At 34.7% G+C, this 25,699-nt stretch overlaps 3 protein-coding genes and 2 pseudogenes across 3 annotated transcripts; 2 read left to right on the top strand and 3 right to left on the bottom strand.

Annotated features, from left to right (window-relative positions):
- Nucleotides 1-5,608: 5,608 nt before the first annotated feature.
- On the top strand, nucleotides 5,609-7,398 carry LOC107861470 (thaumatin-like protein). The gene is made up of 3 exons (XM_016706803.2): nucleotides 5,609-5,699; nucleotides 6,436-6,899; nucleotides 6,982-7,398. The coding sequence occupies exons 1-3, from the start codon at nucleotides 5,636-5,638 to the stop codon at nucleotides 7,240-7,242; spliced, it is 789 nt and encodes a 262-aa protein (XP_016562289.1). The 5' UTR covers nucleotides 5,609-5,635; the 3' UTR covers nucleotides 7,243-7,398.
- Nucleotides 7,399-8,579: 1,181 nt separating this feature from the next.
- Nucleotides 8,580-10,301, top strand: LOC107861469 (annotated as a pseudogene).
- Nucleotides 10,302-10,637: 336 nt separating this feature from the next.
- On the bottom strand, nucleotides 10,638-12,738 carry LOC107858392 (AAA-ATPase At3g28510). Its single transcript, XM_016703044.2, has 2 exons — nucleotides 11,901-12,738; nucleotides 10,638-11,632 (listed from the first exon to the last, which is right to left on the bottom strand). Exons 1-2 carry the CDS (start codon nucleotides 12,469-12,471, stop codon nucleotides 10,737-10,739), a joined length of 1,467 nt encoding a protein of 488 aa, XP_016558530.2. The 5' UTR covers nucleotides 12,472-12,738; the 3' UTR covers nucleotides 10,638-10,736.
- A 3,035-nt stretch (nucleotides 12,739-15,773) lies between these two features.
- Nucleotides 15,774-17,735, bottom strand: LOC107860570 (annotated as a pseudogene).
- Nucleotides 17,736-21,431: 3,696 nt separating this feature from the next.
- LOC107860569 (AAA-ATPase At3g28600) lies at nucleotides 21,432-25,597 on the bottom strand. The gene has a single exon (XM_047407550.1). It carries the CDS (start codon nucleotides 23,119-23,121, stop codon nucleotides 21,598-21,600), a length of 1,524 nt encoding a protein of 507 aa, XP_047263506.1. The 5' UTR covers nucleotides 23,122-25,597; the 3' UTR covers nucleotides 21,432-21,597.
- Between the last annotated feature and the right edge of the window lie 102 nt (nucleotides 25,598-25,699).

The raw sequence follows: 25,699 nt of genomic DNA, 5'->3' as shown, positions 1-25,699 counted from the left end.
TTTTGGAGTCGTATCGACTTTGTTTGGCATTACAAGTGTATAAGCATCGTTTGTGGTTATTGTTTGTGTTATTTTCACTTTTGTGCATTTTCGTGCTCTTTGTTTATAGTATTTATCCTATGTGTTACCGCTTTATATCTGTCATCATGAGTCCACCCCCCGGCCTTCTTTCTGCAACAAGTCCGTAGTACACATGTTTTACACAACCTCTAGTTGAGTCACCCTTATTTTAGGGGGGGAGTCGTTGGTGTTATGGAGTAGGTGGAAAGCAAAGCAGCCACTATCGACCATACGCTCCCCCGAACAGCCTTGTTAGTAAACCACAATGTAGGTCAGCCTTAAGGTCATGCTTATATGCATCATACGGAGACCTAGCGGGACCCACATGGCCCTTTGTAGGAGACTCCCCTCTAAAGCATCCTTACGTGCTAATTGTTGCATTTTTAAGGGTAACGTGGTCATTTGATGGACTGATTTTTGAAAAAGAAAAAAAAAGAAAAAAAATTAAAAAAAAATTGTTAGGAGTAAGGTGCGTAGGCAAAAACGAAAAAGAAAAAAAATAGAAAAAAGTGAGTCAAAAAGAATGAAAAAAAAGAGGAATGTCGTAGTTTATTTTAGAATTCTTTATGGCTTTTGTTCTTCATGATCCAAAAACTCAAAAAGATTTTTTTACGTTTTACATTTGTCTTCTCAAAGTACCATAAATTAAAAAAAAAATAAAGAGTTTTGTTTGTCTTTTCTACTTATTTGTCAAAAACAAAAGTACCAAAAAGATTTTTCTTCATAATTGGTGGTGTCAATGTCTAGCTGCAAATTCAAAAGTTTTTTTTCGTTTGTTTTTGGTAGTGTCTCTTATGTTAGGGTTAATTTATTAGTTAATCGTTAATTGTCCAATCTGGATGAACCACGCATACCTGATTCCTTTCCCTTGGGTTAGGATACGTAGGCAACCCTCGGTGGGCCCGGTATTCTTTGTGTCGGCCTTTGTCTTAGTATTAGCCTAGGTCTCTCGCCCCGTAATCTAGAGTTGTTTGCCAAGTAGACTAATTTCGCTCAGTACTTCTGTTCGACAAATTGGAGTCATGAATGTGGTCTGTCCCATCAACATATGTTTGCGTTAAAAATCCCAAGGGTTGGGAATCTTCTACTCCTGTCGAATTTTGAGATAACGTCTTGTGTGTTATTACAGGATGAATTTGTCCACCAAGTCTAGAGTTCTGATGGTTGTCAAGGTGCCCAAAAAGTTAATCAAATGGTGGAAAATGTTTAACTATGTTGATCAGTAGAAACTGATTAAACTATTAGGTGATCTTACGGAACTTCTGCATGTTTCCCCTCGTCCAGATTTAATAGAGGCTTTGTTGACCTTTTGGGATCCAAGTAGTTTGGTGTTCAGGTTTGGGGAATGTGAAATGACTCCTACTTTGGCAGAAATATCCGGTTTGTTGCATTTTCCCTATATCGAGAAGGATATGATCCGAGCAAAAAATCATACTGGCGTGAGATTTTTGCAGTCTTGTGGTTTAAAAAGTAAGGGTATCCGTTTGGGTTATTTAAGTGATTCGTGGGTTGCCTTAGACTTTTTGTTCGCTAGATTCGGGCCCTCGAAAGGTTTTTATTGCTTTTGGGATGAATTTTATGTGACTAAGGAGAAGTGGGAGAGAAAGCGTCTTGAAGTCTTCACCCTCGCTTTGTTAGGTACTTTAGTGTTTCTACTAGAAGAAAGACGTATTAATACCTGTTTGCAATCTGTAATGATGGCCCTATTTTATAAGGATCAAAACGACAAGGGCATTAATCAAAAGGGCAGGTTCACTCTCATACCCATGATCTTAACAGAAATATATAAGGCTTTAACCGAAGTGAAGGGGGGAAGTAGATTTTTTGAGGACAGTAACCTGATATTGCAGATATGGGTGATGGAGCATTTACATGCGCCTTCTTTAGTTAGACCAGACGTGTTAGATCATTGTATTCCCAATCGAGTGAAAGCCATGGACTCCAGGTTGCGTTTGGATAAATTCTCGCTACCCGTGGGATTCGAGGCTTGGATTGAATTTCTTGAATCAAGAACCGGGGATAACATTTTGTGGACTTATCTGTGGCTTCGACCGAAGATAATCTTGTTGGGTTGTCAGACGCAACTCCCTTTAGTTATGTTAGGGCTCAATTGCACTAGACCATACAATCCTTCTAGGGTAATGCGCCAGTTGGGTAGGCTGCAGGACGTGCCGCCAGCAGTGGATCTTATGAAGGATGTTGAGTACTTCAAGGACCAAGCCCTAGGTGAGAGCAAGTATGAGCAGTTTTGGAAGCATGCAACAAAGCTGGGTGTGGACACACTCAAAGAAAGTTTGGATACTCTGGGCTACACTAAAGGATAAGGGGTTTGGCTTCAATCTATCCCTCGGGGTATCAGTCAACCCTTACCAGCGCAGCTTAGAGGAAGAATACAGGAAGAATGCATAGTAGACGACCATCAAGATGAAAGTGTAGGGTCCAAAGTAGAAACGTTGAGAGTTCAGTTAGCAGATTTGTTCAAGACGGTAGAAAGGTGTCAGAATAATCTTTCCAAGTGCACTCCTCATGAAGCAGGAATACGAGCCCGAAACTTCTTCCCAAATATCAGGGTGTCTTTACAGGATATGCTACAAAGTTTAAATGGGAGAAAGAGGACTTCACAGGCAGGTCCATCTCAGCCAGGGTCATCGCGCAGAGCACCAGTCTGAAAGAGCATTTCTTATCTTTATTCAGTTTGAGTCTTTTATGAGTCTGTCATGGTAGGGTGGTGTCTGCTTTAAGTCGAAGTCAAGTTGCTTTTGGTATTAAGGTCTTTATCAGTGATTTCACCTATGTTGTCTTAGGGGTCTAGGATGTTGTCTCGTGTTTGTTGTTTAGTTTTAAAGTGGTCCCAAACTTTTTGTACGTTTTTGTTGTTTCCTTTCTTCAAATTGTTATGATGTTATCGTCTTTATTTTGTTTGTTTATTTTTGTTTTCGCAAAAAAAAAAAGTGGGTAATGTTTATGCACATGCTGCCCGAACTACGCAAGATCTGATTCATGTACAACATGATACGTAGGCAACCTACTTTTGGGTTTGATCTAATCATTTTGTTTCGTTGTTTTTCATTATTTTTCCTCTTTTAAAGAAAAATAAAAGCCATAAAGAATGATAAAATAGAGGTAGATAACGAGAGAAAAGAAAAGAATAGAGATGGATACGAAAAAATATAATAATAATAATAATAAGTGTAAAAAAGAAAAAAAGAAAAAAAAAAAAGAGACAAAAATCAGGATGATGTTAAAATGACCTCGCTACCCTCGAAAGCTGATAGAAATGAACATGAATTTAGGACAATTTTACCAATGGGATTCCCATGTTTGTTGTGTGCCCTAATCCTAACGGATGTCGTCTTTGATGAGCATGTTCTTTCAGATAACAGTGGTAGGTTTGTAGCACTCTGGCTAGTCACCCATACTTCACTAGATCTAAAGCAAAGCTCGTCATGACTAGCAGAGAAATTGAAAATTCGCTCATTGACCCGGATCAGGATCACAGGAAAGAAAGTTCTGAACACAATGAGGTAGTAAGGCTCAGGCAACAATTGATAGATTTAAACCGGGCATGGGCCAGCGGAATGCTTCCTCCTCCGCTCCCTGAAGGTCTTGGGAATATCTCTAACTGCCCACCGCTCTCTCAGGCACAATTCTCTGCTCCTACTGAGTCACCTGAGCACGCGCCGGGATTCACTCCGCGACATTATAAATGTTAATAATCCTTTTCCAAAATAATTTTTCATTTCTTGTTACTTAAATAATAAAATCCTTTTCGAACATTAAATTATAACCATTTTGTGGAGTACGTAAAAAGGGGTGTGACACTTCCTTGAAACACGTCAGTGGAACACGTCAGGCAACACGTTCCATCGATAAGCAAAAGTTAGGCAAAAATAAGAAAATCAGTAGGGCACAAATTCTTAACACGATATGTGTTACAAGTTAAACTTCATGTTTCAATAAAATTAGTGGCCTAAAGCCAAATTTTAATAAGAGGCCTTAAATATATAGAAATAAATATAAAAATAATATTATAATAATCTAAAGTTGTCTTTTTTGTTCTTTTATATTAATTATTTTTGGTATAATATTTTTAAAATACACATAACTTCAACTTCACATATTATTATGATTATTAATAAAAGTAAAAATTAATTCTAGTAATAATATATTAGCCATTTGTTTGAAATATATTAGCTTGCATTTTGTTGTTAAAATTTTATTTATTAATATGAAGTTTTTGTTGTTTAATTTAAAGCTCTAAAATATCTCTCATAAGAAAATTAGATAACTTTTTCTTTCTTTCTTTCTTCTTTTTTTTTTTACATAAAAATGTATTTTACAATCTTCATTATTATTTCAAGTAAAGATCGAATCATAAAATATACTATTAAAATTTTTGAAGCCTCAAATTTTTTAGAACCTAAAGCAAACATAATAGTCTTACCCTTGAGTCACCCTGAGTCCTTAGATGTTTGTGAAGTTTTTTCGTCAATACTTTTAGTATAAGGTACATCAATAATGAGAATATTTGAGGTTTAAGAACAAAAAAAAAAAAAATTACACTAAATATCCTTGTAATATAACTCAATTGTCGATAATATGCCCATGTAGTTTAAAATCATATACTTACACCTTTAATTAAGAACTTCAATAGTGGTTACTGGTTATGTATATTTCAAGTTATCGGATCAAATAATGATATATAAGTGATGAGATACCTCCGGGGCGGTTCAAGTAAATTCATGGCCTAAGATTAAAATCAAACGAACGCCTTAAATTTTTAAGAAAAATTAATTATTTTATAAGGTCTACTTTTAAAATTACATAATTAATTTTTTCTAATAATTCTTTTTTAATTAATAATATAGTTTATGCATTAATTTCTTGAGACACTCTGGACTAGATATATCAAACTTCTTTTAATTTTTTTGTTATATAAAAGTTAAAAATAATATTTAATATTTTTAAAAAATTTATAAGCTATTATTACTAAAAAAATGAGGTCCCTCAAAGAGGTCTAAGCAGCCGTCGTTTTTCTGAAAGGGTAGAGCCGCCCTGCATACCTCCATATTTATGTTTAAATTAATGTGGCACACGTAAATTAACTTTTAAAATGATATTAATTACTCAATCGTTTTAAGAGAAAAACTACTAAAGAACGTAACTCGACATTCTATTTGTAATTAAAAAGTCTACTCAATGATTTTCTAATAGAATATTGTGTAGAGAAATTCTAATCTTGGAAACTAACTTATGAGCTATTTTGCTTCTCATGTTACGTAAAAGGGTATTATTTCCTAAAAGCAAATGAGTGCACCATTATACCTAAGTAAATTCTACTGTTGCCACCTCATTTATGTTAAGTGAGAGATAAATGTAGATAAATATATTATTCTTTAAGTTGGGAGGTAACACATATGATATCTTCAAGGTTATTTCTTCTCCTCAAAGGCTGTCAAACTTGAAGTAAAATCAAAGAAGGATTTGGACCACTTTCTATTAATTAATTAACATAAATCCAAGCTATAAATATGGATTCTTTAGCTCTTTGAATTTGTCAAGTTTGCAATTGAGGATGAATTTTTCACGCATATCTTCAGCTCTCTTTCTCTTCTTTATATGCCACTTCATTACATCAGGTATTTAAAATCTCTGTGATATCCCACTAATTACACTTAACCTCCAATGAATTGAAAGATGCATTTTTGATGCCTTTGTTTGTGAGAATTCATAATTTTTCAAAATTATTAAACCATTCAATAATTTAATTATTCATTTTCATGTTAAGGTTGTGTTGTTACTTCATACTTGTAATATACTTTCAAAAATGTCGATTGGTGACTTATATGTCCTATGCTTTTACTTGATATGTCTTTTGGTGACTTATATTCCTATGCATTTACTTGATATGTCTATTGGTGACTTATATGTCCTATGTATTGACTTGATATGTCTATTGATGACTTACATGTCACATGTGTTGACTTGATATGTCTATTGATGATTTTATGTCTTATGCATTGACTCGATATGTCTATTGATGACTTACATGCCCTATGCATTGACTTAATATGTCTATTGGTGACTTACATGTCCTATGTGTTGACTTGATATGTCTATTGATGACTTATGTCCTGTGGAAGACTTGATCCACAGAGACCACGAACACATATTTTATTTAGTTGATAGTTCAATGTGCCGAGTCATATATTACCTGCGGGACCAAAATTAGAATTTATCAATAAATGCATGACCAAAAATGTTACAATCTCGAACCAATACTTTTAGATAGTGAAATATCTCATATAACCATATAGTACACAATTTGTGTCCGTAGTATATACCATATTGAAGCATGGAGCTATTTTTGTGCAGGTAAACTTAGAGAGGTGGAGGGATGCAGCATTTACATTAGTAACAAATGCTCCTTTCCTATATGGCCTGCAACAGCCCCAAACACGGGCCATCCAGTTTTAGAAAACGGTGGCTTCTACCTTCCACCCGGAGGAGTTCGCCGAATTGGAGCCCCAGGGGATTGGAGTGGACGTATTTGGGCTCGAACTGGCTGCAATTTCGATGAATCGACCAATCACAAACCGGCCTGTGAAACAGGTGACTGTGAAGGAAAACTCGAATGTGAAGGAGCCATAGGCATTCCACCAGCTACACTAGTAGAAATGACTATACAATATGACAAAAGGCAGCCAAGTTTCTATGATGTGAGCTTAGTTGATGGATATAACCTCCCTGTTTCGGTAACAAGTAAGCCTACATCATCAAAGTGCCTTATTGGAGGTTGCACCAAAAACATGAAAGACACGTGCCCGCCAGAGCTTGAGGTACGTCATATTGAATTGCATGACCATCTCACATATTTTTGAGACGTACATTTTTATTTACTTAATTATGCTTTTTTAACAGGTTGTTAATGCTGACGGACGAGTGGTGGCGTGTAAAAGTGCTTGCTTGGCTTTCAATCTTGACTCATTTTGTTGTAGGAACAAATATGGGAGTCCCGAAAAATGCAAGCCAAGTGTGTACTCGAGTTTGTTCAAGAAAGCTTGTCCCTCTTACGTTACTTATGCTTTCGACACACCTTCACCCGTGGTCAGCTGTTCATCCGATCAATATGTTATCACTTTCTGTCCGGATAAATGGGGCACCAAATATTCGTCTTCTTGATACAATTGCTCGTTCTAGTCACGGCTTACTCTCTAGTTTATACAATCAGCAAGCATGTTATCTTTAGTTAGCTAGTTGGAATAATGTCATCTGTACACGAAATAATCTTTGATTCCACTTTCTACTACTTCATAATAAAGAGTTTTAAGTTATGTACGTCGTACCATCAGATCATGTTTTTAGATAACCAATTCTTGGTGAACTAGTAAAATTGATATGCACCTTAGTTGAGGTTAGGCTTCAAACTGTTAAATGAAACTAACTATTAAAAGAGACCACATGATTTGGCTTAATTGTGTTGAAAGTGAGACGGTTACTCAACAATAATTATCTTCATACGAAGTCTTACCAACCAGTTCTTAGGTTCATTTCGAGAGAAATCTTTATATATTACATTTATTTTGTATACCGTCAACCGAACTCAAAATATATTTAATTTTATTTGAGACTTAATCGTGGGGTATCCACCTTATCTCTACAAACTAGGAATTATCTTATTCCACCTCTTAGTTGGGATAAATTAGTCTAATAATTCTCATGATTATAATCCCAAGATAATTTAGTCTGCAAACCAAACGCTCGGTTAAGCGGTTAATTATTTTTAGCCAATTGGCTGAAAATATTAAGATCCGTTAACAACATCATACCCTGTGTATAGTGGGTATGAGGAGAGTAGAGTGTATGCAATTTATACTACTACCTTCGAGGCGAGGTATAGAAGTTGTTTCTGATATACCCTCGGCTCAAGACAAGATATAGCCCAGAAAAACTTTTAAAAGACAACAAAAAGGAACTCAACAACGGATAGTAACAGAACAATACTACCACAAAATAATGGTACAAGCGAACTACTCGAAAGAACATATATTAACAAGAATTATCCCGTAAAATACTTGTAATTAGGCCTCAATGAAGGCCCAATCAAATATCAATATTTTAGGAAAATTGTACAGTTAAATTTTTTGTTTGTTGTAGAGGGAAATGTTCCCTGTCGGGATTTCCTCTTTTATTTACGTTAGAAACCTTTGTAAACAAATTGATTCCTTATAGAAAAAGTACTAATGACAATTTGTGTCGGTGAAAAAAGGTGTTTTCTCTTCTATTTATTGTAGGAATAGGAGACAATAAGAAGTATTACAGATTATTTTTTATACATAAAAGTAGAAACTTACCATTTATAACAAATTTTTATGATTTCCATGTATATATTTCGAATCCTACCAAAACAAGGCTGTAGTTAAACTGAAGAAATTCCTTGTTCCCCACGAACTTGGCCATTATATAAATCGTTGAATGTATTAAACCTCACACACACAAAAAAAAAAAATAATAATAATAATAAAAATACACAGCTTCGTGGTGTTGTTGGAGGGGAAAACAACATGGGATTGATTGACGTAGGGTCCAGGCTTGCTGGACTAATGTTCATATGGGGAACCATTCAACAACTCTTCCCTCAAATACTCCGTAAACGAATCAATTCCTTCTGGAATCGACTCGAAAATTACTTGTATCCTTATGTCCAAATTGCCATTGACGAATTCTCCAATGGAAAAAGCAACGAAATTTACAGACTTGTCGATGCTTATTTGTGTACCAAGTCCATCGACAATGGTGCTAAGTATCTCAAAGCTGAAAAGCCTGACAATTGCAAGTCTTTCACAGTTGTGTTGGACGAAGGCGAAGAAATCAGTGATGTATTCGAAGGTGCCAGGGTTTCATGGCGCTCTTACAGGGAAACGTTTGATGAGAATTCTCAAGGGCGAAAATCGCAGCCAATTGAAAAGAAAAGTTACACAATAACATTCAATGAGCAACATCGAGAGATTGTCACGGGAGAATACTAGAAGTATGTAATGGAACAAGGCAGGGAAATAGAGTTCGAGAATAAGAAATGTAACGACAATTTGGTTAGTTGGCTTTTGTGTGTGAATCGATTTTGGTCGCACATCAATTTTCAGCACCCTGCAACGTTTGATACTCTGGCTATGGACCCTAAGAAGAAGGAAGAGATAATCAACGATCTCGTTGCTTTTACCAAAGGGAAAGACTATTATTTCAAGGTTGGCAAGCCGTGGAAGTGCGGCTATCTTCTTTATGGTCCACCAGGAACTGGAAAATCAACTATGATTGCAGCTATCGCGAATTTCTTGAATTATGATAGTTATGATCTCGAGCTCACCTCTGTTATTGATAACTTAGAGCTTAGGAAGTTGCTCATGGAACAACAAGCAAGTCCATTATTGTCATTGAAGACATTGATTGCTCCGTTGATCTCACTGGCAAGAGAAAGGAGGAAAAAGAGGGAAAAGAGAAGAAGAAAGAGAAGAAGGAGGATGAATCAATCGATTCAGATTCAGACTCTGATTCTGATTCGGACTCGGACTCGGACCCAAAGAGAGTAAAAAAAACTTACGCTTTCGGGGCTGTTGAATTTCATAGATGGAATACGGTCAGCTTGTGGTGAAGAAAGGATTATTATATTTACGACTAATCATGTAGACAAACTTGATGCAGCTCTAATACGCCGAGGACGAATGGATATGCATGTCGTATTGCAGATACAAAGCATTCAAAGTGTTGGCTAAGAATTACTTGGGCATTGATACACACTCTCTATTTCAAGAGATTCAACCTTTATTAGAGGAAGTAAACATGAGTCCCTGTGATGTCGCGGAGAACTTGATAGTCAAGAATACTTCAGGAGGGACTGAGATTTGCTTGAATAACTTGATTCATCCTTTGAAAGAGGCCAAGGAAAAGGCAATAAAAGATGCAAAAGAGGCCAAGGAAAAATCCAAGAAACACAAAAACTTAACAAAATTAGTCAGGAGCCGTTTAAAAAAGCTTTTCAGATGATGTTTTCATATTTATCTTCTTTAGGTACTAGTAGTAGTTTTATTATGTTCATTTTGGCTTATTATGTTTGTTCTATACACATTTTAGTTTATTATGTTGTTATATACACATTTTAGCTTATTATGTTTTTATATTACACAATTTAATTTATTATGTTGTTACATTCATGGTTGTTTATGTAAGTTGCTAATTGAAACTAAGACTTTGTTTATGGTTCACTGAATTTGTAGAATGGTTCAAGTCAAAACACTTTCAATTCAATCTGTTTAAAATACAAAGCATGAGTGAATAATAAATAACAGAGGAGTTGGATAAATACTCTAATCAAGCGGAATTGGATAAATTTTCAGTTTGACACCATTGATCTCATGGTTCCAAATTTTGTTTGAACGTCTAACAGAGCGTCCTTAGTCGTCGTTCATATACCAAATAAAACTATTCTGTGGGGACATAGGCCAGACTTACAAAAATCATCGGAGAAAGCTCTAGGAAACAATTTAAAGAGTGTTTGGTTAGAGGAACACTAACACGAAATATACATAAGGAAAGAGTGGAACGACATCTTATTTTTGCGCAGAATTAGCCCTGATTGTATACAAGGAAAAGCCTAGAGTTCAGAGTTAAACGTAAAAACATCATTCAAACATCAATTTGAGACGACTACAAGTTTTGAATAATCTTGTCGAGAACTTTTTATTTTTCTTGGAACTCAACCTCGCTTTTTTCTTGGACTTGTTCAGAACTTGGATTAAGTTGTCCAAGCAAATCTCAGGCATCCCCGAAGCATTTTTGGGCATCAAGTTCTCGGCCACATCACAAGGACTCACGTCTACTTCCTCTAATAAACGTTGAATCTCTTGAAACAAAGGATGTGTTTCAATGCACAAGTAATTCCTAGCCAACACTTTGAATGCTTCGTATTTGCAATACGACATCTCAATGTGTAAATCCATTCGTCCTCGACGTATCAGAGCTGGATCAAGTTTGTCCACATGATTAGTTGTAAATATAATAATTCTCTCCTGACCACAAGCTGACCATATTCCATCTATGAAATTCAGCAGCCCCGAAAGTGTTAGTTTGCCTGATTCCTTGTTGTAGCTCTCTTTCTCTGCAGATGAGTCTGAATCTTCGTCCTCCTCATTGTTTGTCGTTTCCTTCTTCTTTTTCTTCTTTCTCTTGCCTGTGAGATCGATAGAACAGTCAATATCTTCAATGACAATGATGGATTTGCTCGTTGTTTCCATGAGCAATTTCTTAAGCTCCGAGTTATCCTTAACGGAGGTGAGCTCAAGATCATAAATATCATAGTTCAAGAAATTCGCAATAGCTGCAATCATAGTTGATTTTCCAGTTCCTGGTGGACCGTAAAGAAGATAGCCGCGCTTCCACGCCTTGCCAACCTTGGAATAATAGTCCTTCCCCTTGGTAAAAGCCATGAGGTCATTGATTATCTCCTCCTTCTTCTTAGGGTCCATTGCCAGAGTATCAAACGTTGCAGGATGCTCAAAATTGATGTGCCTCCACATACCTATAGATGGCCACCCCCCCAAAAAAAAGGAACCAATCTTTTAGTAATTCATCCAAGTCTAAGCTGATCAAAATAGTGTAATCACATAATAGGTCAAAATGCAAATCAAACACAAACATAAAAAGTTGACTAAGGTTGGGAGTAGTTAGGTAAAGCAAATTAGCAAGGAGGAAACGCAGGTAAAGTTGGACGGGTTGGGTTATGATGTGTTATTTTATACATCTTGATCCAACCTGTTCATTTGCCACCAAATCTATGTACTAATTACCTTTACCATACCAATACCAGTACTCGCTGTCGTTGTTGGAGTAGATCTTCTGTTTCTGGTTCTTGAACTCAATGGCCTTGCCTTCTAACATCACATGCTTCAAGTATTGTCCAGTGACCATGTCTTGATGTTTCCTATTGAAAGTTAGGGTGTAACATTTCTTTTCAATCGGAGGCTGGGAACGGCCCCCTGGAGAATTATCAGGGAATGTTTCCTTGTAAGAGTTCCACTTGAGCTTGACACCATGAAATTCATCAATAACCTCTTCTCCGTCGCCCAAGCTAACAGCTAAAGACTTGCTTTTCTTGTACATTTCAGCTATGAGATACTTTGCATCCTTATTGGACTTGGTACCTAAATAAAATTTAATAAGAGCGTAGACTTCATTTCTTTTATTGTTGGAGTATTCATCGATGGTTATTTGGACGTAAGGATTGACATAATTTTCGAGTCGATGCCATAAGGATTTGATGCGTTTGTAGAATGAATGGGGAACAAGTTGCTGAATTGTGCCCAAAATGAACATCAGTCCAGCAAGTTTGGAGCATAATTCAGTCAATGTATCAACCATGTTTTCTTTCTTCTTCGAGCTATATTTACGTGCAAGCTTTTCTATGAAGAAAAGAAATGCGTTCTGCGGTTAATGATGGTGCTTAATACAATTATATAGCATGTTGGTCAAGCTTTTCATAGACCAAAGTGCTCACTTCTTTTTTAAAGTAGTGAGTGTTTGGCCAAGTTTTGGAGAAAATAAGTGCTAATTTTTCCTCAAAAGACAAAAGTACTTTCAAGACAACACACTTGAAATATTTTTAAAAAAAATTGAGCAAACACTAATATGTTGTTCCAAATCAATTGATTTTAGGGGTTTGACTACTTAATAATGCTTGTTGGCGGAGTCAAAAATTTAGGAACGGTGTGCCAGTTTTCTTTCGATTGTGTTAATTAGAATAAGCAAACTAAATTATACGGTCATAGTACACCACACAATTTTTCACCGAAGAATGTGCACCGGACCACCTTTAGCCAAAGGTGGCTCCTCCCAACGGGCAGTGGCGGAGCCAGCCTTCTGTCGGGGGTTATAGTAGGTGTTGAACCCCCTTTGACTAAGTTTTCTCCCTTAGTTGAAATCCTAAGTTTTCTTTGAATATGAAACCCCCTTCGTTGAAATCCTTGCTCCGCCTCTGCCAACGGGGAACATGCGGTTTTCTTGCGACCCAAGTAAAAAAGGTTGGCCGGTTGTACATGGTCCACTTTTAGAGGAACTTCATTACCATTGTGTATTATTTCCTTAGAATTTAGAAATGGGTTATTTATTCCATGTGACACATGTAAATTGAAATTGAAATAAATAACCAATATGTTCATTTTAGAAGTGGCTTTCCACCGCAACTTTTTTACTTTGTGGAATAAAGAAGGTAAGAACTGAAGAAATAGTCCAACTCGAGCTGCTAACTACTAGTATCACTTTTGCTTTTTCATTCAATACAATTTCTTTTGTAAGTTGGGCTTCGGTTTTGCAGTATAAAATTGGGCATAATCTGTATTCTACACGTTCCAATATTCGTGCATCACAAAGCATTTCAGAGGAAGATGGTTATAATGTTTTTTTTGTTGCACTATCAGTGGATTTTAACATGCCATAGCATCTTACTTACCATTTTCAATAGATTACTAATTAATGTTTATCAAGAGTTGACATATAATTATGTTTACTGTGACGTGATTGTGTGAATAAATTTATGATAATTAATAACCTAAGGAAGGAATAACTCCATTTTTACACATTCTTAATTCGACTACTACATGAAATCGAAATGAAGGTAGAACTATTTTATGGAAGGATTTAAGTTATATATACAAATATTTATACTATTAGTTAAATTTATTATCTCAACTTTCATTAAATTCCCAACAGTAGTTCAAATTTTACACAGTAAACATCATATGTTGGGTAACGTCAATATCCTGTCTATAGCTAGGCCATGAGGGGTTGAGGTGGTCTAGGTCAGAGTCATGATCGAACATGCCGTTCGCTTGGTATCCTTGCTATCGGCTAGTATAACTTTTGGCATGATGGTAAGCGATTGATCCCAACAAGTAATGTTACTTTGTTTTCTTTAAATCAATTAAAGCATTTCTTTTTTGATCCAAACAGCAATGTTACTTGGTTTTCTTCAAGGAAAAGTCCTTTTGATCAATTGGAACGTTTCTTTTCCCTTGAAATTAAGCAATTGCTCAAATTCTATAAACCTGTTGCTTCTTGGAAGTTGGAACGCTCCAAAAAGATTACCTTTGGATAACATTTTTTTAAGTGAAAAAAGTGGTTAAAAGATAATGTAAAAAGAACCTTCCGTTAAAATATGGAAAGAACGTTTCACAATGTTGGACTTATTTGTCAAAATGTCTAATGAAACATTCCAAATCACTGATCGTTAGTACTACTTTTTTTTCTTTTGATAGAACCAATTACTTATCTTATAAGGCTTTCAGATGTACATGGTGAGAATCTAATCAAGTAACAAAGAGCATAATGCTTGATCAACAGTAGTACAAGACAGCTACTTAAAGCATGCATATAATAATGAGAAATGTTGACAACTCTAAAGCATTTCATTATTTCAAAATGAAGGCAACAGTAGGAGCCATAGCAATAGTCATTTGCTCTGCTCTTTCCTCAGTACAAAATACATCAACAGGGAACAGGCATACCTTTACGATGATATTCAGATGGTTATAATATACAAAAATTTATACTACGTATTAGTTAAATTTATTATCTTGACATCCATTTAAATTCCCAAAAGTAGTTCAAATTTTATACAGTAAATATCATATGTTGGGTAATGTCAATATCCTGTCTATTATAGCTAGGCCACGAGGGGTTGAGGTGGCCCGGATCAATGTCGCTAGTTGCTTGGGCGGGCTTAGTTATGAAATGAAGTGGTCTCCTTGCTATCAGCAGTAATTTTACTTTGTTTTGTTTGTATCAATTAGACCATCCAACATTACTTTTCCCATGAAATTAATCAATTACATAGATTCTTTAGACCGTTGCTTCTTGGAAGTTGGAACTTTCTAAAAGCATTATCTTTGGATAACATTTTTAAGTGAAAAAGTCGTTCAAAGAATATTTCGTTTAAAAAGAAAAAAGAGGAAGTTTAAAATGTTGAAAGAACCTTTCTGCATTTCTGGGAGAGAGCTGTGTGTGTGTTGTGTTTTGTCTAGAAGTGTTCTTTTTATTATCATCCCATTCTTGGACTAATTTGTCAAAAGATATCTCTAATGCACTTTCAAATATTATCCTTACCTTTTTTTTTAGATAGGATCAATTATACTTCTTATCTAATGAATTCTGAGGTAAATCGTGAGAATCTAGTGGGAAGCAGACGAAGTAACAAAGCACATAATGCTTGAGATTAACACAAGTAGATAATTATCTAAAGCATGAATTATTGGTCTTCAACATTAATTGTCAGCACACCTCTAGTAAATCGAAAAGTACTCTTGAGTTACTTTGCTCTTTCCTCTGTACCAAATATACCAACAAGCATAATTTACGAAGATAATTCAGATGGTTAAGAGAAATAGTATATTAATGGAGTCTTACATGGTTCTGCCACCAAACCTGTATTCGTCCATCGACAGAGGTGAGAAGGAATTTCTTACAAAGTCGAATTGAGTATGATGCTTACAGATTTCAATTAAGGGTTGAAAAGTAGTTATTGAGGTTGCATTGCAAGTATTTTGACATAAATCAACTGATGAAGCTAGAGAATAATGGGTAATGAGTCTTAACTAGCCATCTGTTGAATTAGCAACTTATGAAAAAACATGTAACAACATCAGTAGTATACTAATAACTCCTTGCAGTTGCTAATGCCTCAAAGAGCAAACATTATCGTACTTATGGTTACAACAATATAAGACTATATACATGGAGAAGCCTCAACCCCTAGGCCAACAAAAAGAGAAGGAAGATCGGGTATCTGAGAAAATCATTTGAACAACTTTTGTACGCTGCCAAAACTTCTGAATAATTTTGTGGATAACTTATTAATTTTCTTGAAATTCTGCTTGGCTTTTTCCTCGTCTTCGTTTGAATCTTTATTTGCCTTTGTCTTTGCCTCTTTTAAAGCTTGAATCAAGTTTCCATGTCTACTTCCTCTAGTAAACCTTGAATCTGTTGAAACAAAGGTTGTGTTTCCAAATCCAAGTAATTCTTGGCCAACACTTTGAATGCTTCATATCTACAATAAGACATCTCAATCCATATGCCCTCGACGAATTAGAGCTGGGTCAAGTCTGTCCTTGTGATTTGTGGTAAATATAATGATTCTTTCTTGACCACAAGCTGACCATATTCCATCGATGAAATTCAACAGCCCCGAAAGTGTAAGTTTTTTCCCGCTTTCTGAGTCTGAGGCCGAGTCCGAATCAGAATCAGAATCTGAATCGCTTGTTTCATCTTTCTTCTTCTTTTTCTCCTCCTTTCTCTTGCTAGTGAGATCAGCGGAGCAATCAATGTCTTCAATGACAATGATGGACTTGCTCGTTGTTTCCATGAGCAATTTCGTAAGCCCTGAGTTATCCTTAACAGAGGTGAGCTCAAGATCATAAATATCATAGTTCAAGAAATTCGCGATAGCTGCAATCATAGTTGATTTTCCAGTTCCTGGTGGACCGTAAAGAAGATAGCCGCGCTTCCACGCCTTGCCAACCTTGGAATAATAGTCCTTCCCCTTGGTAAAAGCCATGAGGTCATTGATTATCTCCTCCTTCTTCTTAGGGTCCATAGCCAGAGTATCAAATGTTGCAGGGTGCACAAAATTGATGTCCCTCCACATGCCTTTACCGGACCAATGCCAATCCTCACTACAATTGTTGGAGTAAATCTTCTGTTTCCTGTTCTGGAACTGAATTGCCTTGCCTTCTTCCATCACATGCTTCAAGTATTTTCCAATAACAATTTCTCTATGTCGTTTATTGAAAGTTATTGTGTAACGCCGATGACTTGTAGAATCATCGGACAATGTTTCCTTGTGAGAGCGCCAAGAGAGTTTAGCCCCTTGAAATTCATCAGCAATTTCTTCACCTTCATCCAAACTAACAGCAAAACACTTGTTCTCCTCGGACTTTTCAACTTTGAGAAACTTAGCATCCTTGTCGACAGACTTGGTACCTAAATAACTGTCGACATGTCTGTAAATTTCGTTGCTTTTACCATTGGAGAATTCATCAATTGTAATTTTGACATAAGGATAGAAGTAATTTTCCACTCTGTGCCACAAGGAGTTGATGCGATAGCAGAGTTCATAGGGGAAAAACTGCTGAATTGTTCCCCAAATGAACATCACTCCAGCAAGCTTGGACCACGCTTCAGTCAATGATGCTCCCATGGTAGATCTTTTTTTTTAACCTCTCCTCGGAGTCCGAACCCCCTTTCATGGAAAATTATGCTACTTATACAAGGTTAAAATTATTTTTTATATATATATAATTGTTGTTAAAGTCACTTCAGCTAGTTCGTGTGATTACTTTTTTCGATTTTGAACCCCATTACTATAAGTTCTGCCACTGCTCCCAATGTACGCGTTCCTTTTCTTGACTTGAGGTATTATTTTATGAAGAGTGTGAATGAGGATGAGAAATGGAAATGGGAATGGGAAGTGGAGTGCATTTTTTAATTTGAAGGGGTGCTTGTATATATATATATATCAAAACAAATAGGCCTAAGATTTACTCTAGAAGCTGTGGATGCGCCTTGTAGCGCAAGAAAATAGGCTGGTTCAACGCGGCCGTAGAGCTTTGACTTCTGTACGGACTACGGACTGAATAGCTAATTCTTCCTTACTTTTATTTTACTTGGTCAGCTCAAAACACTCTTTTAAGAAAATACTAATACTAAGTATATCTCTTCCTAAACTAATGTTACTAGCGATGTTTGGAACTCAATATGCAAAAATGATCAAGTAACTTGAAATATAAATAAACTTAGTAGGGGTACAAGTAAAATGAAACGGAGGTCCGCGGGAGACTTGTATTGCAATTTGCGTCATACAAACTGCATTATTTGACTAATCACTGTGTTGAAAAACAAATGTAAAGTTGTTTTATCAATTTGTCGAATTTAGATTTTTATAGGCTTATTACTTTTCTCATTTAGACTTTTCACATTACTCTGTTTCCCTGTTTCAATGCTTAGTAAGTGGTATGTCTTTTGTAATTCGAGTAACAAATCACTCGAAAGCACCAATATGGGTTGTGGCGTAGTGACTAAGGATGCTTCATTTTTAATAGGGTATGGAGAAAATTCTGTTGGAATCGCTGCCACCTTAAGGGGCCTTGCAATGCGCGATCCAAATTAGTCGGAGTTCCAATGCAAGCATCAAACACCGAATGATAAAACAAAAAAAAATCACTAGAAAGGCAAAAAACAGTAATGCAATCTCTAATGAGGCACTGGGTTTATTCTTTTGTAGGGTCGCGTTGGTACATACTTCCTCTTTCCTATTTTACTCATCTCAAATTTTTTAATTTGATTTCTCATTTTACTTATCATTTTTCATTAATCGAGATAAAATAATTATTTTCTTTTTTATGCTTAGTATTAATTATTTTTTATCTAAATTAAAATGTAAATATAATTTAATAGAAATACTATAATAAAGTAACATGTTATTAATTATTTTTCTTAACCAATGTATAATATCAAATTGAACGACTAAAATGGGAGGGAGAGTAAATTACAGCATTTGTAACGTTTGTAGCCTGTAGGGTTACGTTGGAAACTTCATAGGTAAGCTTTAATACCTTTTTTTAATTGTAAATTCAAGTGCGCTTCTATTGGCACACATATTAGTTATGTGAATTTTTTTTATATTTATTTAATAAGAACTACTCGAGAAATTACCAGTGATAAACAAAATACTTATACAAGAAAAGAGCACTTAGTTCTTTGTATAATTTCTATACTAGTAGTTTCCTTTCCTTCTGTATCTGCTCAACTAAACACTGTATTATCTATCTTCTGTGGAAATTCATATTGAAACAAATTTTCCTGATACCTTCAACCAAATATCCAAATGAACATCAGTAAAACAAGAAACAAAAAAAGTTAATTCATTTTGCAGAGTGTCCGAAATATTTTGTGAAGCTTAGGAAAATAATTATAACTTGAACAAGAGATCCTATAACATGTATTATGTAAAACAGCCCAAACGGTCAAACCGCACATATAGCGGAAACTTTGTTGCGTCGGACTGACTATATTATATAGAACAAGTCGATCACCGATGGAATGGTTAAATAAGATATGTTGTATAACTGTTTAATTGACCAAAAGACGTTTACATAAATCAACGATACAAATAGTTGGCAAGACCATGAGAAATTAGATTTTTATATATTAAAAGCGATAGTTTCGACATGTCAATTTTTTGTCATTAAATAAATGGTTTGAAGGTATTAACATCTTTAAAGAAGATTGGACGATCAAATTGGTTGTTTTTTTGTGATTTATTATTTGGACCTCATCAAGAGTTTTTAGGCCTCGTTTGACCATGATAATCATAATTTTTTGAAGTTGAAGTTGGAGTTGTTTTTTAATCATTAATATAAATTAAAGTTATTTTTGAAATTTTGTGAGGGAAGCATGAGTGAAAAAAGTGAAAACAAACTTATTTTTACTTTTTCAAATATAATTTCGGAATTATATTTAAAATTTTCATGATCAAACGCATTTTATTTTCACTTTTTTCACTAAAGTAAAATAATTTTTTTTAAAAAAAAAATTATTGACAAACGTCTATTTAAAAAGATCAAATTCTTTCCTATTTAATTATAGACTATGCCATACAAGAAATATTATTTAAGATATAATAATCGGACCCATTAATTAACCAAACACGTGGAATATTAGCCTTCTATTTTCATTTCAAAAAAGTAGGCACACCTGGGCCCGCTATTTTGAATTTATTTACCATTTCTATTTCTCTTTTTCTTTTGTTTTGGTTTATATAAAATTGTTTAAAATCATTATATTTAAGCAAATTATTTAATAAGATGATAACTTAAGAAAATTAATTATAATTAGTAAAATTAAATAAATTTTATTCTTTATTTATATTTCATATCAAAAAAATAATTTTCTTGTTTTCCTCGTTCATTATATGAAATATTATTTAGCCAAATTTAAACTTTCAACATACAATTAATAATGTTAATTTAGTAAAATAAATTTCTAATGAATATTTTCTTTAGATTTATGTCAAGTCAACATATACCAAAAAAAAAAAAAAAAGAGAAAGCCCTAACATGGTTTTACTTATGTGAGGAGTAAACATAATTTATTATTAAATAGCGCGTAATAGTTAGTTATTTTTTGTATATGTAAAACACATTATTGGTATTTGATTAAGCATGCTAATCCTATGAGTTAATAGGTTTTGTAATTAAAACTGTGGGAGTTAATTACTTGTTGTCTTGTATTAATCACCTCAAAACTAAGCAAAAATTTTAATGTTTTGTTTTTTAAACTTAATATATAAAATGTGTTTTACTCATATAATTTATTCAATTGATTTGATATTTTCTCGATTTATTTTTCTAAAATTAAAAACCTACTGAATCTATGATTTTAATTTAAAAAAACTAATGATTGGTGTTCCTTTAATTTCTAAAAATTCCATAACATTCCTCTAATCAACTGTAAGATTGAAAAACATCTTTTTACAATACTTATTATATTTCTAAATAATCGAGAATTTAAAATTTATTTAAAACATCAATAAAACTATGTTTGTATATATTTGTACAACAAAAAATAGACAAAGAATATTTTCTCTATATTTATTTTAAATTTTATTTTAATAAAATATATTAATAATTTTAATTTTTACAATGTTAATTATTATTAGCACGGGCCGTTTCACTGGTATAACATATGTGACTTTGGATATATAAGTGCAAAGTGCTTAAAAGGAATTGTTAAAAGAACCTTCTGGGAATTTCTAGATGACTGGGTCAAAAAGAAGTTTTAATAATTTGTCACATTATATTTTGCCTCCAAAGTCCAAACTGATAAGCTATATTGACCATTGATCGTATAAAATATTTGTTTTGTGTTTAAACTTTTATATGATTCATAAGATTAAGTTATTTGGTTTAATTAGTGTGGACAGGAAGAGATTAAGCTATATTATTTCCCTAAAACATTATTTGAACTATTTTTCCAGTCCCTAGACCAACATACGTCCACCGGAGATGAGCAATGAATTTGTTACTAATTAAGTCAAACAGAATATGATGCCTACAGATTTCAATTAAGGGTTGCCAGGGGCTTATTTAGTGTATGTATACGGTGAGAGTTTACGGAAATCCGGTAAGGGAACTCCTAAATGAAATGTGTTATTGATCTGATGGTAAAGAAGGAGCTTGCAAAAGCTTTTGTAGGTCTTCTTGGTTTGAGGTTGGACTGCAAGTTCTTGACATAAACCAACTGATGAAGATTAAAAAAAAAAACATGAGTAGTACACTAATAACTCCTTGCAGTTGCTAATGCCTCAATTAGCAAACATCATCTTACTTCTGATTACAATAATTCAAGACTATACATGGAGAAGCCCCATCCCCGTGGCCACCAAAAAGAGAGAGAAAATTGGGCAATTGAAGTTATAAAAGATAGTACATGAAAACATCACTTGAACAACTTTTGTACGCTGCCATAACTTCGGAATAATTTTGAGGACAACTTCTTAATTTTCTTGGAATTCTTCTTGGCTTTATCCTTGTCTTGCTTTGAATCTTTATTTGCCTTCATCTTGGCTTCTTTCAAAGCTTGAATTAAGTTATCCAAGCAAATTTGAGGCCCTCCTGAAGCATTCTTGAGCATCAAATTCTCAGCCACATCACAAGGACTCATGTCTACTTCCTCTAGTAAACCTTGAATCTGTTGAAACAAAGGGTGTGTTTCCAAATTCAAGTAATTCTTAGCCAACACTTTGAATGCTTCATATCTGCAATAAGACATCTCAATGTGCATATCCATACGCCCACGCCTAATTAAAGCTGGATCAAGTTTGTCCTTGTGATTTGTGGTAAATATAATAATCCTTTCTTGACCACAAGCTGACCATATTCCATCGATGAAATTCAACAGCCCCGAAAGTGTGAGTTTCCCAGTATCCTTCTTTTCATCTTCTTTTTCTTTTTCATTGTCCGAATCTTCTTCCTTATCCTCGCTGGTTGTTTCCTTTTCCTTTTTCTTTTTCTTCTTTCTTTTGCCAGTGAGATCAATAGAACAATCAATATCTTCAATGACAATGATGGACTTGCTCGTTGTTTCCATGAGCAACTTCTTAAGCCCTGAGTTATCCTTAACAGAGGTGAGCTCAAGATCATAAATATCATAGTTCAAGAAATTCGCGATAGCTGCAATCATAGTTGATTTTCCAGTTCCTGGCGGACCGTAAAGAAGATAGCCGCGCTTCCACGCCTTTCCAACCTTGGAATAATAGTCCTTCCCCTTGCTAAATGCAACGAGATCGTTGATTATCTCCCCTTTCTTCTTAGGGTCCATAGCCAGAGTATCAAATGTTGCAGGGTGCTCAAAATTTATGTCCCTCCACATACCTTTACCGGACCAATACCAATCCTCACTACAATTGTTGGAGTAGATCTTCTGTTTCCTGTTCTGGAACTGAATTGCCTTGCCTTCTTCCATCACATGCTTCAAGTATTTTCCAGTAACAATCTCTTTATGTCGTTTATTGAAAGTTATTGTGTAACGTTTCTTTTCCATTGGGGCGGAATTATTCCGTCTAGACCGATGACCTGTAGTGTCATCGGACAATGTTTCCTTGTGAGAGCGCCAAGAGAGTTTAGCCCCTTGAAATTCATCAGTAATTTCTTCACCTTCATCCAAACTAACAGCAAAAGACTTGCTCTCCTTGGACTTTTCGACTTTTAGAAACTTAGCATCCTTGTCCACGGACTTACTACCCAAATAAGTGTTGACCTGGCTGTAAATCTCATTGCTTTTACCATTGGACAATTCATCAATAGTAATTTGGACATAAGGGAAGAAATAGTTCTCCATTCTGTGCCACAACGATTCGATGCGCTTGCGGAGTGCATAGGGGAAGAGCTGCTGAATTGTGCCCCAAATGAACATCAGTCCAGCAAATCTAGACCACACTTCTGTCAATGATTCTCCTTCCATGGTGCGTTTCGCTGTTGTTCTTTGAGGTATTCTTTTGGAAGATTATGAATGAGCTGGATGAGAAATGAAAATGGGATATTGAGAGGTGAGTATTTTTCTGAGGTATATATAGACTATATTACAAAAAGAAATTGGCTAAATAACATACTTACATTAGAAGCAGCGTGTGTACACCGTGTAGCGCAAGAAAATTGATCGGTCAATCGCGGCAACAGTGATGTGGTAAATGACGATAATATATATTTGTATGCGAATCGCGTCATACAAAAACTACATAATCCTACTTCTTGACGATATATGGTCCACAATTTAACTATATTTGTCCATTATGTTAAAATTAAACGTCCAAAAATACTTGTTTCCTTTAGAAATTTAATGATATTTTATTCTATTATTAACTATTATTCATCACTTATGTCACACCCCCTTTTTTTACCCCCTTTTTTTACCGCATCCAACCCCCGCTAGGAAGTGGGTTTTGAAGAAAATGGGTCTTTCCAATTAAAGTGACGTTTTGAGAAGGGATTATTTTATTTACAGAGTCGCCACTTGGAATTGAGTTTGGGTGTTCCAAGTCACCTTATTGAATCCCTATTCAAAAAGAAAATGACTCTTTAATTTTTATTTTTCGATCTGCGAACTAGAAATCCGGATAAGGAATTCTGTTGACCGAGGGGAAGGTGTTAGGCACCCCTCGAGTCCCGTGGTTCTAGCACGGTCGCTTTAATGACTTACGTCCGGCTTAAATTAAAACCCTTTTTTTTTTTTTTTAGGATTTATAATATTTGTCAACCTAAAAGTTGTTTGCCTCCCGCTTTTAATTTATTTTGAAATTATTTACTGACATGTGGCTTACCGATAGTAGTACTTTTCGGCCTCACCACAAATTTAGGCACATTTCTCGCGCCTTTACGGCATTTATAAGTCGTCCCCATTTTCGTAGTCTAACTGAGCCCCCCATAGGTTTAAAATCTACCCACCTAATTCTATCGATTTCAAACGGTAAGTCAATTTATTATAACGAATGGTCGGTAGCAGGGCTTTCCAACTTATCGTTAATTTTTGCTTATATGTTAAACTTTAAATTCTTTTGATCAAACCTAAACTCATTTTTCTTTTTTTTTTTTTTCAAATTTTCAATGAGTCTTGAAATAATTCACAACTCGCCTCGTTATCTCACAAATTGATTTCCCTCTTTCTTTTATCATTTATGACATGTCTTGAGTAAATTCGTAATTCATATCTCTCAATCTCATTCTAATTAATGAAAGGGTCTTATATTTTTAACCAGAAATGGGTTAGTTTGAAATTTATGAATTAACACAAAATCCAACTAGTTAGCAACACAAACAGAGAAAGATCGAATCGCGTTCGATTTTTTGGACACAAACATGGAATATAAACAATAGTAATCGAACTGATTAAGATATGATTAATATCCACTATATGGTTGTAAGTTTCATGTTTTTTAAGAAACAAAATCGTTTGAATCACATCTTTATCATCAATTCATGCAACCTGAACTTCAAAAGAAAATGAAAAATCGTATATTCCTAAACCAAGCAAACATGAATTTATTCTTTAATCAAATTAGTTTTAACACATGAAAACATTTAACATTAGAAAGAAAATAAAATAAATAGTCATTCTAAAAATGCATTCTACTTCTACATCATGAGCTTAAATCTAGACATGGCAAAAACTAAAACATATATATAGAAAAAAAATAAATAAATAAACATGTGGTTGTATAAGTGCGAACAAACATGAGATTGCCGACTTCAATTTCCAGGGACAGGTTAATAATTCACACATAAAGATAGTTCTATATTATCTTTAGGATCTAATACTAGGAAAAGTATTGTCTTCTCCATTAAAAAGTAATTAACAACAGTTCACTTAATAGTCCAAACAAAGTTGAAACACGTTTAGCATTTAATATGCATCAAATGCATACACAACTTTTAAATGCGGAAAAATAAATTTAAACATGCAACTAAAATTAAAAGCTCACATATACATAATAAATTTTACGTAACAAATAACAATGAAATCTGTTAAATAACTTTTGGTCATGCTTTGATTCACATTAACGCTTGAATAAATAGTACAAATTTGATATGAACCTCGGTGATGAATTATTCCGAATGAAGAACGAAAACGTCGTCACCGGAAACTCGAACGGTACTCCAAACTCTTCTTCTCTTCCGTTTGTGTGTGTGTTTGTAGTATAGTGGTGTAGTGGTTTTTTTTTTCTTTTCCGTGTGTGTGTATATAGTATTAGTAGTGTAGTGTATGTAGTAGTGGTGTGTCGTGTATATTCTGTAGTGTGTTTCTCCTAGTAGTGCATGTGTGTCGTGTGTATAATATGTAGTGTAGTGTGCATGTGCATGTCTATGCTGTAGTAGTAGTGTGCATATGTATATATAGGTAGTAGTGCATATATAGTAGTGGTAGTAGTGTTTTGGTTTTTGTAGTTTCCGTGTGTGTGTATATGTAGTGGTAGTATGTGTGTGCAGATATGTAGTATATATAGTAGTATGTAGTAGTGTTTGTAGTTGTGGTAGTGTGGGAGGGA

This window comes from Capsicum annuum, chromosome 2 (genome assembly GCF_002878395.1).
Source record: "Capsicum annuum cultivar UCD-10X-F1 chromosome 2, UCD10Xv1.1, whole genome shotgun sequence".
NCBI classification, from domain to species: Eukaryota; Viridiplantae; Streptophyta; class Magnoliopsida; order Solanales; family Solanaceae; genus Capsicum; species Capsicum annuum.
This window is presented reverse-complemented; position numbering and strand designations above follow the sequence as displayed.